General features: G+C 34.2%; 1 protein-coding gene across 1 annotated transcript; it reads left to right on the top strand.

Moving 5' to 3' along the window:
- The first annotated feature begins 294 nt into the window (after window positions 1-294).
- On the top strand, window positions 295-12,733 carry LOC120253290 (nudix hydrolase 3). Its single transcript, XM_039261623.1, is given in 22 exon segments — window positions 295-480; window positions 561-740; window positions 1,245-1,327; window positions 2,092-2,189; window positions 2,664-2,797; window positions 2,971-3,052; window positions 3,939-4,025; window positions 4,120-4,226; window positions 4,897-5,068; window positions 5,688-5,796; window positions 5,828-5,954; window positions 6,067-6,148; window positions 6,967-7,032; window positions 8,153-8,230; window positions 8,299-8,394; window positions 8,855-8,961; window positions 9,119-9,287; window positions 10,506-10,589; window positions 11,171-11,265; window positions 11,366-11,456; window positions 11,545-11,691; window positions 12,421-12,733. Coding segments are annotated over 22 exon segments (2,325 nt in total). The 5' UTR covers window positions 295-406; the 3' UTR covers window positions 12,478-12,733.
- The last annotated feature ends 38 nt before the right edge of the window (window positions 12,734-12,771 follow it).

The raw sequence follows: 12,771 nt of genomic DNA, 5'->3' as shown, positions 1-12,771 counted from the left end.
TGATTGAAACACGAAAAAAACTTGTTTTTTTCATTTCTTTTTCTGACAGAAGCTGTCAATACAAATGACTTTTTTTGAACCCAAAAATACTTAACTTGTAAAAAAACACTTCTGGGTTTTTCAAAAGCTAATCCAAACAAGCTCTTAATTTAAAACTGATTATTAATTGTAAAAATGTGAGAGTAACATTAAAAATCACAAAATTATACATTTTTTTAAATTAAAAGCTTCACTTTTGAATTATCAGCCATCCTTCCCAAAATACCCAAAGGAAGGGTAGATCGGGAAGAACCGCGGGTCATCAGTTCGAACCTAGAAAAGTTTTTTCTTTCCCGTTTTACCCCTCAAGCGAGAACCCTTTTCATCTCCAACGCGAGCTTCGATTCCTTGCCCTCCTTCTCCGGCGATGGCGGAGCACCAAGAAGAGCTTCTCGATGTTCTCACGAAGACCGGCGAGAAGACCGGCGAGAACAAGCCCAGGCAAGTGCTTTTGATGGTTTATCTGTCTTCTCTTCTATTTCGATCGGATTTTGAAGTTGTAGTGCTTGTTGGCTACTCAGGAGTCTCGTCCATAGAGATGGAGACTACCATCGGGCTGTGCATGTGTGGATCTACGCGGAGAGCACAGGGGAGCTCCTCCTTCAGCGACGTGCTGATTGCAAGGACTCGTGGCCGGGGCTATGGGATATCTCGAGTGCTGGCCATATCTCTTCTGGTGATTCCTCCCTCCTCACTGCCAGGTACTTCATTTGCCATTAGGTTGCCTGAAGTTTGCCTTTTTTTTTGGTGATTTTATTGATAGAGTTATTGCGTATAAGAGTAATATGTTTCTGTGATACTTGTTGATTCTATGTAATCTGTTAAGTTGCCCTTATTGTTTTGATTATTTATGCATTGTTTGATGTACTTGTTGGATTAGATGGATCACTTGACATTTTCTAGTGCATTGAAGGGCAGACAGAAGTACTTTTGTGTCATGAGAGATCATATTAGTACAAGATTAGACATTTAGTCATGCAATAACTTGAAAGAATACATGCGTTCCGGTTTATCATTGGAAGAATCACTCTTTCTAACATTGAATAGTTTTCTAGATTTTTCTTTTGTTATTATGTACATTATGGTTGCATGCTAAAATTTGTTGTTGCCTTTAATTTTGATTTTCTTTTTCATTATGTTTGCAAAAAGTAATTTTAAGCTCTATGATTTTTCAGAAAGTAATTTTAAGCTCTATGATTTTTCAGGAGGGAGCTTGCTGAAGAACTAGGGATTCACCTTCCAAATAATGCATTTGAGTTGATATTTTGTTTTTCTCCAAGAGTGGTTGGTTCACTTCCTTGTCCAGAATCCGGATTGTAATTTGCCCTTTTGATAATTAACTGAATAGCTGATGCCCTTTATAAGAAGTTGTGCATACCATAGTTTTGATTTTCTTGCATAAGGCAATGTGGTTTGGATCTTGTAAAATATGCTTCCCAATATCCCTACTGTTCAAATTATATGATTCAACTAATGCTGAGACAAAAATCTTGAGAAAGTACAGTGGAATATAATAGTGCCTCAATTTCCTTTATGATCTTTTTTTATCTTTAATTTGTTATCATTTATCAAAATACCTTCCTTTCTGTTAGTTAATTATCTCATACCATATGCTTTAACGTGATGCTTATTTACATCTGCAGAATCATATTGCTGTGGCAACTAGGAAATTGAAGCTTTGCATTCTTGAATAATGATGGAAAACAAATTATGCATCATTAGTCTGTGACTATGTGACAATTTGTGTGTTCTTCCCAATCCTAATCGCCACATATGTCTTAATTTAGATTGCATGTATATTATCCTCCCTCTTTTTTGTAGAAAAGAGTCTGGATGACTGGTTTGGACCTTAGCTTCTCTCTTACTAGCTGCTTGCAACCTGATGCGAGTCTCTATGTTTGATGTCCAGTCTAGGATTGTGTTTGGCAAATTATCAGCACCAAATGCAAAATCGAGTCGTAATACTCTGTTAGCTATTACTTGTTTATCCTAAAGCTATCTTGCAAAACCCAAACAGCTAACACAATCATTTGCTCCTTATGCATGGTGCAGTGCCATAAATGACGGGAAAGTATATCAACAATGAGTATAATGATGTATATCTTGTCACAACTTTGGCCCCTATTCCTATGGAAGCCTTTACTCTTCAGGTGAGAGATAATGACCTTTTCAATTTCTGTTTTTCATGTTTGGCATATTTTCCATAGATTTTTCCCTTTACTTAAGAATAATGCTATGAGTGTAATGTTGCTTATCTTGTCACAATTTTGGCCCCTTATTCCTATGGAAGCCTTTACACTTCAGGTGAGAGGAATAAACATTTTCAACTTTCTGATTTCTTGTTTGCTGATTTTTCATAGATTTATCCCTTCATTTAAGAATAAAGCCTTGATTATCTATTCCTAGATCTCCCATCTTGGAATGCTGCAAATGCTGAGAAAGCTTATTATTGTTTGTTTTTGCAGATATTAATTAGTAACTGAAGTTTTTTTTTCTTCAAGGATCAGAACTGATTGTTTTTACATAAATAATTAAAAGAAAAACCTTATCTACGAGTGTGAAGGGGAATTTTATAATGATGCTATTTATGATCAGTTGCTTATACAGTTATACTTTATTCGTAGGAAACGGAAGTTTCTTCTGTCAAGTATACGCCTTGGAATGAGTATAAAATCCATCTGGCAAATGATGATGTAGATTATGTCCCTTATGATGTACATGGAGAGTATGGGCAACTTTTTAATATTATTGAGAGCAGGTATGCTGATATGAACAGTTACAGAGAGTTTATGTTGTTTTTAGGTTTCTTTCTAAATGCTAATGTTCAACTTGCATATTTCATTGATGGATAAACTGCCTATTGATCTTTGAATTGTATGTGTATCCATCCTTTTCCCTGGTAATGTTAAATTTCTCAGTTAATTGCTGTAGGTACAAGGAAAACTTGGAGACTCGCATTCTAAGTTTGGAGAAACAACTTAGTCGATACACTCCGATACATTTGAATCCTGAGGTACTAATCAATTTATATTGTTGTTCAATAGAATTTATTCAAATATTTGCTTCCATCGTTGGGGTTGAATACCCCTCTCCTTGTGCATGTGCATTTGTGTGTTCATGTCTCATTTTGACAAGCTTTTTGGAGTTAGTCTTAACATGGTTGTCAGTCTAAATTCCAAATACCATTTCTCTAGCTGTTTATGTGCATAGCAGCATAACACAATTAAATGTGAGATATTGCATAACTTCTTTTCTTTTAAAACAATGTGTCTTTTTGAATTCATAATATTGTTTAATTTTTAGTTATGTATTGTATGATTCATCATAATTTTGATGTTTAGGTCAAATCTAGTTCAAATCACCCTTCCCATTTTAAATGGTAATTTCAAGGTTAGAGATCATTATTTCCTGGTAATATATATGTCAGTTAACTGACAAGAGTTGAACCCTTAGAACTTTCAACCATCCAAATGTTGTTTGTTTCAACTTTCAAGTTACTTAAATTCTACAATTAGATACAATGACTTCTGGTAGCATTCTTCTTATATAGAGGTACATTTAAGAATGTGTTCCAAGTTTCTCTTCCAAATAGAGCATTATATTAAAGAAAAAATAGGCCCAATTGCTTGGGTGACATACATTCTTATTAGTTTTCAACTCTTTTAAATGCAGTGTTCCACATTAATCATGTGATTAACCCATTTGACTCTCCTATAGAACATACATAGATTCTGACAAATAATCACAGTTCATGTCTTCAGGAGAAGAAGTGACTTACGCAAAGCCATAATTTTAGGCATAATATTTTAGTATTATGTATGCTATTTATTTTCTTGATACTTCAGGGACACTAGTTTTACTCAATGATGGTTTCCTTGTCTTTTTTTTTATCTGAACAGTTGGGTGAGCTTTCAGAAGCAGAAAAAGAAGCCTTAGCCTACATCATCAAAGCATCAATGGTTATTGATGATATTTTCTATGAGCAGGTCAGTTGGCTTTGTAATTGTATTTTTACTGTGAGACATAATTTTCCCACAGTGCTAAAAATTTTGAGAACAGTAATTCCTCTGCTTTGTACAGGTCTGGTACGGCAATCCTCTTGTCCGAGATTGGCTAAAAGAATATTCTAATTCTTCGAAGTTTGATAAGTTGAAATGGATGTACTATTCCATAAATAAGAGCCCATGGTATTTTTCCCTCATAGAGTATTATTTTATACATCCTCATCATTGAGTTTATCAAATATGTATTTTCTTCAAGTGCATCATACTTTCCAAAACATTATGTTATGCTAGCAAATTTTTTCTTGCATTTTTACCCTGGAAATATCACCTGAGGATTTTTGTTTTTCCTTGACTCTGAATTTCCACATTTGAGAAGATCATCACAGCAATAAGGATGCTTGAAGGGGATGAAAAATTATTTTAAATGCTTTAATCATTGGTTTTGTTTTTGACATTCCAAGTTATGATAGACGTGAACTGATATGTAGGATGCCCAGCCACCATGAAACCATGAAATTTGGAATAACTCTTGTCATGGCACTCTTATCCAGTTTATCTACATCATGAAAAAGCATAATTCCATATTTGGATGATCAGCATGATTTTTCTGGTTCTTTCTGATTTGGGAGCTAAGAGCAAATAAATATTTTCATAATGGATTTTGTAATAGGAAGTCATTTTTTTTTTTATGTGAGTAACCAAATTCTTACTGTAATTGCTTCCGTCTCTTTTAAACTACTGGAGACAATCTGTGAGAATATGAGGAGGGAAGATCAAGAGAGTTTATGAGTAGTTTCTTGCCTTTTCTTTAAAACATCTCTTACTTTATTCCAGTGGCTCCTGTTCATCACAGGTCATCCCTTGATGAAAACAAGGCATTTTTGACAACTGCTGATTCTGCTGTCAGATTGCTTGCTGACGCCACCAGACCAGTTTTGGGTTGGAAAGGACTTGAATATAGAATTGCATTTCCAGTTCTGAAACCCCCTGGTGCAAGTTTCTACCCTCCAGATATGGACAAAATGGTTAGAGAACTTTTGAGATCAATTTACTATCTTAATTTGACCATGAACACAATTCTGAATGACATCAAGACTCAAGAGCATAAATATGATATTGGTTCTTTACATTGGCTATGTAGACTTTTGATGATTACTTCTGAACTATGCTTGACCTCATTCATGCATGATATCTAACTAGGTTTGCTTGCTTCCTTTACACTTGCCTAGGATACTTTCATTTCTTCAGGGCCAGTTCTAGGCATGTTTGCAAAATGAAAATATATAAGGTATTCGTCAGAACCTGCTATTCAATGCCAGATTCCGGTGAGGCTATTGTTGCTTGTAAAGATAATTTTATCATATTGAGCATAAAGGGGCTAATATGCTGCTGTAATTGTAACTTATTAATGTTCGCTAATATCTAGCTATCTCACTGCTTTTGTTTGCATAATATTAAACAAAATCATAATGATGGGCAATGAAAGTATTAATCCAAACTGCTATGAGTTTTATGATATTCATTATAGTATTTGACTGGTCTGTGCAGTCACCACAATCATTTGCCTGAGCATATATATATATATTTATTTGGGGTTCTCTTTTCCTCAACTCTTTGTAAATTTTTATTTCCATGTTTCCCTAGGAGTTCCAGTTGTGGAAGAGTAGCCTAAGCGTCAGTGAACAAGAAGCAGCCATTGGATTTTTCAGTGTGATAAGGAGGCACTGTGACACCGATGTGAATAATTCTTCATGTTATTCACTATCTAGTACCGCTGATCAGAGTGGGTTCGAACCATCAGTCGAATTCCAGTGACCTATTTATTGTTCCATACTCTCAAGAATATAGATTTTTTCTCACTAAAGCAGCTGAGCTACTTCATAAGGCAGCAGCAATGACTCAATCATCAAGGTAAATCTGCTATCCAACTCTGAACCTTCTTTGCTACTTCTGGCAGAATATCTGATCCTTCTACTTTCAGATTTTTGGTCTTAAAAAATCTTACAGTAATCTCTCTTTGAAGCCTGAAGAAGTTGCTGCAAACCAAGGCAGATGCATTTTTGTCAAATGACTATTATGACTCTGATATAGCATGGATGGAGCTGGTTAGTATGCTGCATTTCTACTATTATTTTTTATAACCTACAATATAGACTCTATTTTCAAATTACATTTTAGATTCTGTGACTTGACTATTTGTACCCTTGTTCTTATGCTAAGCTTTGTTTTGTGCGCTTGTTTAGTCAGTACTCCATTTTTCTATCCTCATTCCTCTGAGTGAAGTGATTTTGCTATGCAGTGTAGCTTGTCGCCGCCTAAATTTGACTAAACTGATATTTTTGTGCTGTTTGAATTGCACAACAGAAACATATCAAAGCAATCATTATATCATAAATGTGCAAATCGTTGTGGCCCAAATCTTACTTTAAACCATTGTGGAATTTTTTTTTTTAATTATCTTCTTGATTCTTTGTTATAATAATTGCTGAAACAATGAAATTATGAAGTCAATGATGGACATTTCCCTATATATAACTGGCATGCTCCTATGTGATATATTTTATGCCTTTGTTGCCCCTATGCCAATTCCTAGTGGGAATTATTATTCCAGAACTATGGTGATGAAATCATTCCTCTGATTGGTGACCTACTTGTCATTAGAATTGTCTGAACTTGTAGCATCTCCTATTGTAATATCCCGTGCATTTAACAATGCTTTATTGTGATACTTATATAATTGGAGATCATAATGTTGACTAGATTCATCCATGTCTCCATGATTGTGGCATGATTAGTTTTTTAGGTAATGAGATACAAAATCCTAATATTTACAAAGCTATAGTCATCAGATTTAGTTGTTATCCCCATATTCGGTTTTCTCTTTTATACTACCATTTCAATATTTTCTTCATCTTATCTGTAGGATTCAAAATTGGATGTTACTATTGGCCCGTATGAGACATATGAAGATTCACTTTTTGGATACAAGGTGATTTTTAGCATCCTTTAGATAGCATTTATGTTGTTTTCTTGCCAGTAAACATTTAATAAAGGTTTATGCCTGTATTACTTTTACTGCAGTTCTCTTTCACATGAAAATTATTCTAGTTTATATTTGCCTATCAAAAGATACATCTAATGCTTTATTCTTTGTAAAGCTATGTCCTAAACACATTGTAATCCTCAATCATATAGAATATCTATACCTTTCTTAAGAGAAAACGGAAAAAAAATAGAAATGTCTAAAGTTTCATGTTGATTCATTAGCTTTTAATTTAATGAATTGTGACATCAGGGTTTGAATATTAAAATACCAAATTGAACTCAAGAATCTGGTATTCATTCAGTTAAAATTAAACCAGGAATGCAGTTTCTGAGTCTCAAACCAATGTGTTTATCTTCTCTGTAAACATCCTGGTTATGCGTCAAAAGAAAAGGATAAAAAAGGTATCACATTGATCTCAAAGTCTCCATCTCGCAACTCTTTAGTGATAGTTAAACAGATGACACAAAGATCAAACCTTGTAGTGCTGGAACTGGTGAGCTTTCCCTACTCTGCCGCTGTCATGATGACAAGAAGACTAAGTTAGCTCCATTGGTAATGGGTGGGGGGTTGATGAAAGAGCATTTAGAGGTGGCAGGTTGCAGGGCTAGATTAGAAGATTTAGAAGGTAATGTGGGATAGATTGCAGCTAATAGGCTGCACGTGAAATGGAGTCAATTAGAAAAGTAAATGTTACATATTAGATCTTTGTATAAGAGATAAACTTAATCTAACATATATTATTTGTTTCTTTGGTACTTCCTTGGAGAAAGTTTTTCATAAAACATTTTTTGTTCTTTTTCCTTCTATTTTTATCTTTAGAGTCTGTGATCATATTACAATCCAATCTTTGAGCTATATTGATATTTAATAAGCAAGTTGCTGTTTTGCCTGTTTTGAATTGATGTAATGAATCTCATTCTACGTTTCCACTCATATATCAAAACGATATGAGTATTGATCCATGACATTTGTCTTAACTAAATTGAGTGTGATGAATTTTGCTCTTGGGTTGTTTGAGTCTCAATGATATGTTGAACTTGATTGTTTTCTTCTCTTTCTGAAGGCTACATTTGAGGCATTCATTGGGATACGAGATGATATATCAACAGCCAAAGTGAAACTCTTTGGTGATCATTTAAAGGTGTATTTGATTATTGGTAATTTGATTTAAATGTTTATTTTATCTAAACACTGGACATGCCAAACCAGGATTTAGAGCAAAATCTCCCATTTGATGATATCTACAAATCTAAAGATGTATGTGCTGCTCCTATCCGTGTCATTCAGCTCATTTACAATGCAGGGGTAAGCTTATGATTATTTCGTGTTTTGTCAAAACAATAGTTATTTGGTGACCTGAAAAACATATCATACAAAATGCGGTTACCTTTTTGATGATGGAGCACATATTAATATTGAAGAGATTTAAATTTGAGAAGACCTTAGATCATCCCAAACACTTCAAAATTTATTGTAGAAGAAAGTCAGGAAGTCTCAATTTGGCCCTCATAGTGTTGAAGTTTATTTATTAGAATTATTTTCCTGATTAGGAGTCTTATTTTGTAAGTTCTTTTTCTCATAGGAGGTTTTGTCTTTATTTTAATTTGAAATCAAGTGGGATTATTTGAGACACACACACACACACACACACACACACATCACACACTCTAGGCATCAGTGCCTTAATGTCTTTAGTCTTCATCACTTTTGCTTTGCATCAACTTAGTTGGGATGAAATTTTGTTTAAAGCAGCTCTTTCTGGCAGGATGTGAAAGGTCCTCAAACTGTGGCTTTTAATTTGCCAAATGATGAGCGAATAGTTAATGAGCATGGAACATCAATGGTCTTGCTGAAGAATATCTCTGAAGCCAAGTATATTTCTTCTGTTGTTGTTGTTGGTCAATTTATTTACTTTCCAGGACTCTGTTGACTTCCAACATTTTTTTAAAGTTTGTCCCTAAAAATTTTGACAGTGTTTTTGTTTCGTAGTGGTGGTAAACATTGACCATCGCTCTATCCTAATTTGAAGGTTTCAGCATATTCTTCGACCTATAGCTGATATATGCATTAAAGAAGAGCAAAGAGAATTTATTGATTTTGAATCTTTCTTCACACACACTATCTGCCATGAATGCTGTCATGGGATTGGGCCTCATACTATAATCCTTCCAAGCGGGCGACAATCAACAGTTAGACTGGTAAGAACTGCTATGAGTCTTCATTTTATATTGTATGTTTATTGATGCTTCAGGTTTTCTTTTCAATTTGATACTTGGCCTTCATTTTTCACTGTGGTTCTTAACTTGTAAATGCAAAATCCACAACTTTCAACGCTAAGTCCACAATTTTCTACATTTCTTCGTTTATTGAAACTTGATGTTATTGGATTATGTGGACAAGATTGTGTTGATCAGATTTATTCATTAAATTTAACTGCATGATGAAGAATGTGGCAGTTAGAATGAAACATATAATATTGGACAGGGTTTTATTTGGGTCTATTCCTGCAATGCAACATAGTCCTATACTTCATTGTTCAATCAGCGAGCAGAGTTTCTGTTTTCTGTATCTTCTGCATAAATTAGCCTCTTCTGAATCTTGGTATAAGGGCATCAATAAATGGATAGTGCAACATTTAAAATACTACAGGGGAACTGCTAGCAAGTCTTTTAGCTGAAAGCCTATGAAAGAATGACATATTCTGATTTCAAAGTCCTGTTGTTCAGTCACTTTCATTTGATATCTTCATTTTAGGGATGCTTTTCCTCTTAGTGAAGTTCATCATTTCCCCATGATCTTTCAACAAAATGAATTTTGCCCGTGGACCATTGGAGCATGATTCTAATGTGAGTGTGTCCATGTATAAACATACAATTTCAAGATATTACCACGGTGCCTTAACTTTTAGAATTTGTGCTGTATTTTAACCATCATAACTACTTCCCATAAAAGGGGCTAGATGGAACAGGAGGAGCCTTATCAGTCAGATTTTGTCTTGCAAAAGAGAACCGGCCATCTGAAATCCTAGGTTTTAGGAGCCATGAAACATTGCTCTAATGAAATTATTGATGTCCTTTTTGGACTGAAGCATAGAAATTTCATTAGGACAATTGGCTATAGTGAAATATCCCTCAAGTTTTACTAAAGAAAATGAATTTATTGATGTGTTTTATATTAGAATAACTAACAGTCCCATATCAGTTAATTTGGTGAACATGGAGTTGAATATGAAGTCTGGGTTTCTCATCCTACGAGCTTAGCTTTTTGGTTGAATCAGGCCTTACTTGGTTTGCATGTAACGTTTTACTCATCATTTTTATTTTACCTTGCTGTCTTTCTTGGTGAATTTGGCATTCTCTGTTACATTTCAAATATTGCTTTCCTCTGATCTGCCATGCCTTATTGCTGTTGTCAAGGAACTTGAAGAACTCCACTCAGCCTTAGAAGAAGCAAAAGCAGACATTGTTGGCTTATGGGCATTAAGATTTCTTATTAAACAGGTTACTCAATTTTTTATTATTTTGTTTATATCTTATACCTTGTTTTTTCTCCCTTTCCACATTGCAGCCCCTGAAAGCCATGAATCTTTTTTCCTAGTCATATCCATGCCTTTTCTTTTCATCTATAAGCAAACTATATCGAGAGGTATTTGTAGAGCTTCAAATGGTTTCTTCTTTTGTGCTAATTAATGTCCTTTGAATAAATTTCTCATTATTCTGTGATTCATTGAACCACCAACCATCATATATTACATGTACAGTGAAGAAATGTTTTTAAGTCCTGGACAGAGAATCATCAATCTTCTTTCTGACATCATGGTGTACTTTATGGAAACTGCTTGTGATTTTTTAAATTAATAAATAGTATTATCGAAATATCATTAAAAGTGCTTTTGAGAAAAAAAAAAATGAAAAATTCATATACGTAATGCAATCTTGTTGACTTTGTAATTTCATTGTACGAAGTGTTGCTGGATTAAGTTTCTGTTAAATTTGTACTTGTACCTGCTAGTTCTTTTGTTTGTTTTCCCTATTTGTTGTTCTTTAGTAATGAGATCAATATTTCGCTCTTTTCTCATCAGGGGTTACTTCCAGCAAGTTTGTTGAAATCTATGTACGTCTCTTTCTTAGCGGGATGCTTTCGCTCTATACGCTTTGGATTAGAAGAATCTCATGGGTAACAATGTCACCCTACCATAGATAGGTTACCTTTTTAAATACTTATACTGAATGATTTATCGATGCAATGCTGATTTGATGTTCACTTGCGAAAGCAGAAAGGGGCAAGCATTGCAGTTTAATTGGTTATATGAAAAAGGAGCATTCCTTTTGCATTCGGATGGAACATTTTCTGTTGATTTTGGGAAGGTAACATCTGAAAATATTCTCACTATAGATGCACTCTTGTGTGAGTTGAACTCTTTTATTGAGACATGTAAATATGTTCTTTTTAAAGGTTGAAGGAGCTGTCGAAAGCCTCAGTAGGGAGATATTGACAATACAGGCTAAAGGTGACAAGGCTGCTGCAAAATCACTTCTTCTCGAATATGCGAAACTGACAACACCGTTGGATGCTTCTTTGAAAAAACTTGAAAGTATTCAGGTATCAGATCGATTATTTTTATATATTTGATTGATCAAACAACTCTTCGGTATCTCAAAATTGCTGTAGACATAAGTTCGATATTTTTATTAGCAGCATGCATTTTATTCGATTATGTAAAAATTGCTCAACTTATCACTAGACCCAACAAATAGACAAGCCTCGGCTTTTTGCAGAAACCTTCAATTTCTTGTTTTTATATTTGGCAAAGTCTAGAATTGGTCATCTGACACTGGAGAAATTTATATGCCATATCTCATTCATATATTTTCCTAGTTTTAAATGAGTTTCTAAATTAAAATACTGTCAAATAACTAGCTTGAGGAAAGGATTCCCTCCGCACTCAGATTAGTAACATATATTGTCACCAAAGTAATGCTAGATGATCTATTCAACGTGTGAAGTTGAGATCTTGTTATTGATATAAACAACACGAGGAATACAGAAAACATGTCTACACTGTTTCCAAAGTAAATTGTGAAGCTGCTAACGGAAACAAATCGACTCAATATAAATATTTTGAAACTGGTTTGAAGAAATATATTATAATTTTTCTTCAAATAAATGCGCTCTTTTATTTTTGCTAATCAAGAGAAGTTAAAGCTCATTCAAGCCTTACTTATGTTAAAGGCTGAAATCTTTTCTTTGAAGTTCTTGGAAACTCAAGTCCACCTAATACCCACATGTTATTGTCTTACCCATAACCATTTAATGTTGTTTTGTTTTCAGGTTCCTGTCGATATAACGCCAATATTCGGTGTGGTAGAGAAAGTGTTCGGCAAGTGATGATGGCACATTATTAACAGCCAGTGTTTATGTCAGGCCCAGATGTTCCTGAACTCAAATAAAACAGAGATGAAGATTGCCCCATTGTTGTTTTTGTTTTATGGACAAATAAAGTGTTGAACAAAGTACCACAGATACTATCAAAATGGATGTTAATGTCTCTCTGAATTTGTGATATTATGCAAGGAGGGATCAGGGATGTAAGCAAAACCTAAGTTTAGTTCCTGACTTTAATGTAGCTTATTTACAAAAGTCATACTTGCTTGTATGTATATATATATATATATATATATG

Source organism: Dioscorea cayenensis, chromosome 3, assembly GCF_009730915.1.
Source record: "Dioscorea cayenensis subsp. rotundata cultivar TDr96_F1 chromosome 3, TDr96_F1_v2_PseudoChromosome.rev07_lg8_w22 25.fasta, whole genome shotgun sequence".
Lineage (NCBI taxonomy): Eukaryota > Viridiplantae > Streptophyta > Magnoliopsida > Dioscoreales > Dioscoreaceae > Dioscorea > Dioscorea cayenensis.
The sequence above is the reverse complement of the archived record's forward strand: the minus strand, read 5'-3'. Positions and strand labels throughout refer to the sequence as shown.